The 4,907-nt window shown below is 46.0% G+C and overlaps 1 protein-coding gene across 2 annotated transcripts; it reads left to right on the top strand.

Annotated features, from left to right (window-relative positions):
- Window positions 1-2,314: 2,314 nt before the first annotated feature.
- C1GALT1C1 (C1GALT1 specific chaperone 1) lies at window positions 2,315-4,128 on the top strand. Of its 2 annotated transcripts, none has more exons than XM_083797748.1 (2): window positions 2,315-2,459; window positions 2,748-4,128. In XM_083797748.1, exon 2 carries the CDS (start codon window positions 2,753-2,755, stop codon window positions 3,707-3,709), a length of 957 nt encoding a protein of 318 aa, XP_083653874.1. In that variant the 5' UTR covers window positions 2,315-2,459; window positions 2,748-2,752; the 3' UTR covers window positions 3,710-4,128. The 2 variants fall into 2 exon arrangements, with proteins under 2 accessions (XP_083653874.1, XP_083653875.1); XM_083797749.1 differs by having other exon boundaries at window positions 2,459-2,577.
- The last annotated feature ends 779 nt before the right edge of the window (window positions 4,129-4,907 follow it).

The raw sequence follows: 4,907 nt of genomic DNA, 5'->3' as shown, positions 1-4,907 counted from the left end.
TTTCCATACAGCTCATCTGTTGTTTTAACTACCCAGAAACATCCACAATAGGTCATTTCTAGTTTTGGTTACCCTTTCTGAATGTTACCGCACTGCTCTAGCCCAGCCTCTCTACTGCACGCATAGTTAAGAGAGACAGATGCCTCTGCTTCCAGGAGAGTGGACAGCAGTCATTTGTGATCATTAACAAGCAGTCACTGTAAAAGATGACAACTCGTGTGTCAGCTGAAACATTTCATGTTAATTGGAACAAAGTTCCTATCAAATATGTTTTGATAATGGCCAATCTCTCATGGACATTTTGCACCACACAAGTGAGAACATAACGTCTTGATGTCTTTCCTTGGAGGCAAGAAAGAGCCTCAGAAGACAGCGCAGCTACAGCCAGCGAAGAAAGACAAACAGAACATAGCAGGGGATCAGCTGTCTGTCAAGACATGCAACAAGCCATGGAGCTCTTCAGCTCTGTCAGCAGCTTAGATCCTGGCACAAGTCATAGGTTTCAAAAGCTGCTATTGTTGGAGAGTGTGGTAAAGATATCACAAATGATCAGAACATCTCAGTGGACAGCAAGCTGGTACTCAAAGCCGAAATCTGGCTGATATTCTGTGGGCACATGTGTTTCAATACAAAACTAATGCACATCCATTTGCTTCAGTCTTGGAGGCGCCAGCTCCTGCTTCGGTCCTTGTGGCTCATCATCTCCCTTGGCTTTCCTCCTGTAACTCCCATCTTAGGGCTGTGCCTTCCCTGTTTCTGACATTTGGCTAGTTCCCAGCCCATGGTGGAATGACTTTAAACAGTCACCTCCTGCAGCTCTTAAAAACAGGTTCTTGCAGGGATTTGAGGTGGTTTCAAGAGTACGTGTGTGTCTGAATGATCTCTAATATAGCTCCAGAGGAACTAACAATGGCTGTGGTGAGATCTTATGCATTCCTATGCCTTTTTACTCCTTTTAACACCCAGCAACAATTTCAAGCAACATAGGAGCCAGAAGAGTCTTTTCAGGACTATAACATGCTTTATATGCTGCTTAAACTTTCTCTTCACTGATCTGCTGCTGGATAAAGGCAATGTTGAAAATATATTAAAGTGACAGTCAAAATCTGTGGCTACATTAGTCATTCTGTCAGAGCCTTGGAAAGAACCTCACTAAAGTCAAGCAGGAAAACAATTTGTTGAAGCATCAGCTGAAGCAACAAGTCGCAACTCATTCAAATCTCTGAAGAACCTGATCAAGCAAGTGCTGAAGCCCTGAAAGCCACAATGGATTCTGCAAACAGGAGATGTATAATACAAACTTTGAATTGACCTCCATTTTCTGCTGTGATAAGCACCTGAGAATCGTCCTGCTTATACTTTAAAAGCAGCTGGGTGGGAGAAGATGGGATAAGTGATGTTTCTTTAGTGAGGTAACAGGACTAGGAGAACATGCAAACTGACAGTAGGTCCTTCTCTATCAGTGTGTAATTGGGGACCAGCTCCACTGAACGGAGCCATTCTGGATATATACTGAACTAGCCAGAACCAGCTCTTTTGTATTATTTTTTTACCTGAACCACAGGCACTGGTTCCCCAAGCCCAGAAGAATCAAGCAACCAACATTCTTACGTATCTCTTTGCCAAAGATAACATCTTTAAACCTTGGAGTCTACAGCCAGTGGCCTATAAAGAAACTTAGCTGAATAGTGAGGCCTTGGTGGATCCCAGCCAGATGCCAGAGAATCCAGAGCAGCTCAGCTGTAAACAGCCTTCAATAAAACCCACTAAGTTTAGCCAGTCAGGGCTAAAAATGAAATATGTATCTTACAATACAGGGAAAACCCATATGGGACTTCAGCCTGATCACTAAGGGTACGCTGCCATCTGCTAATAAAGGGCCTTCAAGTCAGATGTCAATGGTAAACTCTTGAGAGGTGACGTGTACAAACGGATTCTGACATGCTTCTTTCAACCTGCAGCTCAGCAGCGCTTACCACAAAAGGAAAAAAAAAGGGGGGGGGGGGGGGGGGGGGAGTCTGCCTCTGAAAAATGTTTCTGCTTTTTTTGTTAAATTTTTACAAATCCTGCGTGCCCTGGGCCGGGAGCAGGAAACCAAGCAAACACCGCTCGCAGCACGGGGCATTTGGGGCCGGGCATTCAGTGAGGGGGGCACCAGGCTTGATCCTGGCTGTGGGTTGGGGGGTTCCTCCTTTTCCTCCTGGGGCGAGGGAGGTGACCGGGGCGAGGGAAGCGACCCCTCACGGGATCGGCCTGCATCCAGCCTTCCCCGCACGGCGCAAGGCCGCAGCGGGCTGCGGGTCCGGCAGGGGGCGGCCCCACAGCGGCGGGCGGCGCCTGGAAGGGCTATGCCGTGCTTCCGCCGGCGAAGGGGAGGGAAAGGGGAGGGAAGGAAAGGAAGAGAAGGAAGGGGAGGGAAGGGGGCGGTGGCCGGGCGCAGGGTGGCAGCGGCGGCACCGGTGAGTGGAGGCTGGGCCTGAAGCCGCGGCGGGCCCCGGGGAGCGGCGGGGGCTGCCCCGGAGGCGCTGCCACGGCTCCCGGCGGCTCCTCGCAGCCCCCCCGGGGGCAGGACCGGGGGTAGGACCGGGGGTCGGGCATGGAAAGAGCCGGTGGGCTGGGGGCTTGTCCCGCCCGGTACGTGAGAGGAGCGAGGCTGGGCTTGGGGGTGGGAGATTGCAGTGAAAGGACGGGGAGTCTGCGGCGTAAACGTGTTCCCTTCGAGCTGCTGAAGTGTGCTTCTTTTCTAGGGAAAATGATTTCCGAAAGCGGTTCATTCATGAAAGGTGTGGTGTTAGGAGGAGTCTTCTGCGTGCTGGTTACGCTTCTCGGACATTTTAAGATGGGCCATGGGACTAGAGCACATCACCATGAGCACCATCATATCCAGGCTCCCAACAAAGAAGATGTCTTGAATCTTTCAGAAGATGAGCGTCTGGAGCTCAGTCAGAGTATCCGTGTTTATTGTATCATCCTTGTGAAACCTAAGGACCTCGGGCACTGGGCTGCAGTGAAAGAGACGTGGAGCAAGCACTGTGACAAGGCAGAGTTCTACAGCTCTGAGAATGTCAAAGTGTTTAATTCGGTAGTCCTCAACACAAACGATATGTGGATGATGATGAGAAAAGCTTACAAGTTAACATATGAGCGCTACAAAGATGAATTCAACTGGTTCTTTCTTGCCTATCCAACAACATTTGCTATTATTGAAAATCTCAAGTATTTCTTACTGAAGAAAGACCCTGCACAGCCTTTTTACATAGGCCATACTGTGAAATCTGGTGACCTGGAGTATGTAGATAGCAAGGGAGGAATCGTCTTAAGCATCGGATCGCTGAGACGACTTTCCCGTATTTTTGAAGACACTGACAAGTGTCCAGAGCAGGGAGGTATGATTTGGAAACTTTCTGAGGATAAACAGCTAGCAGTATGCCTGAAGTATACTGGAGTGATTGCTGACAATGCTGAAGACTCAGAAGGAAAAGATGTCTTTAATACCAAGTCAGTCAACGCCCTCATCAAAGAAGCAATGGCTAATCACCCTGAGCAGGTGGTAGATGGCTGCTGCTCAGACATGGCCATCACTTTCAATGGACTGACCCCCAACCACATGCACGTGATGATGTACGGTGTTTACAGGCTGAGACCCTATGGCCACACTTACAACGATGCACTCATCTTTCTGCCACCTGAAGGTTCAGACAATGACTGATGTCTTTGAGAAAGGACACAGAACCAAGGAGTTAACTGTGCTCATTGTACAGACACTCAATTTTCGTACCTGATGGTACTGGTGTACAGTTTTTGCACACAGATTTGGTAAAGCTCTTAATTTTAAAAGTAGAAGGAGAATGTTCTTTCTTAATCTTTTATACAGAAATGATTGAGTTTTTTTGACAGTGCTAGAAGGAAATAAAGGACTTGTTGATGTTTGTGATAAAAGGAAATTAAGTTTATATGGGGGGGTTGTATTATCCAACTATTTATTAATGAAAACTAAGAAGAACTTTAGTCTGTTACAAATATATTTTTGCAAGATTTCCATTCTCTCAGTTCTTTCAGGCACTTCTCGAACATCTTTGTATCTTTCTAAAATGTACCAATAAAACTGGCCACAGATTCAGTCTCAAAGACTATTAAGTGACTTCCTTTACTCCAAGCTGCACATCAGCTTAAGCTACATTGGTTATGCACTGCAAAGGGTGCACCCATCGCTTTATGTGGTCTCCTAACCCAGTAAGAAGCTAGCAGGGAACAAGCCAGCAAGAAACATCTATTAGGAAGTTCCTGCAGAATAATCAGTGACCTTTGGACAGCCATTCTCAATCACACAAAAGCAAGAGATAATTAAATTTGGATAAATATTAACACGGTCAGGTAGCCTGTTAGCACAAGAGTAATTGCTCATTTAAAAGTGTTTTATAAGCATATTTGAATAAAGGTTCCATCTAGCAGTTTTCACTGTTAGTAGTGCTAATAGTATTTACAAGGAAGTTGGTTAGCTGTCAATGTAAGTGGAAAGTACAGCTGCATTTACAGGTATTTTTGAACACTAATATGCAGAAAGATCAACGCGCCTGTACACTCACCCTTTCTTTGTACATGATACAAAACAGCAATGTGTAGAACTCTCCACTTTAAAAAAATAAGTGCACTTGAAATCCCAAGTTTTATATATGCCACCTGGTCACAACTCCATTCCTGCACCAGTCACAGTTACATGGTAACAAAGTGGTAATAAATAATGGTGTTTACGCCATTTAAAATTCACTTATCTGACCTAGACGTTTCAAGATTTAAAGTAGGTATTGCATCTCTGTGCTACATCTAGCACAGGCTTTACTGGTACTACAGTTACCTATAAAATAGCTATTAGGTGAGGACAACTTTCTTTTGACACAGCATTTGGA

Source organism: Anser anser, assembly GCF_964211835.1.
Source record: "Anser anser genome assembly, chromosome: 13".
Taxonomy (NCBI): Eukaryota; Metazoa; Chordata; class Aves; order Anseriformes; family Anatidae; genus Anser; species Anser anser.
Note: the sequence above shows the minus strand (reverse complement) of the source record. Positions and strands in the feature narration are given on the sequence as shown.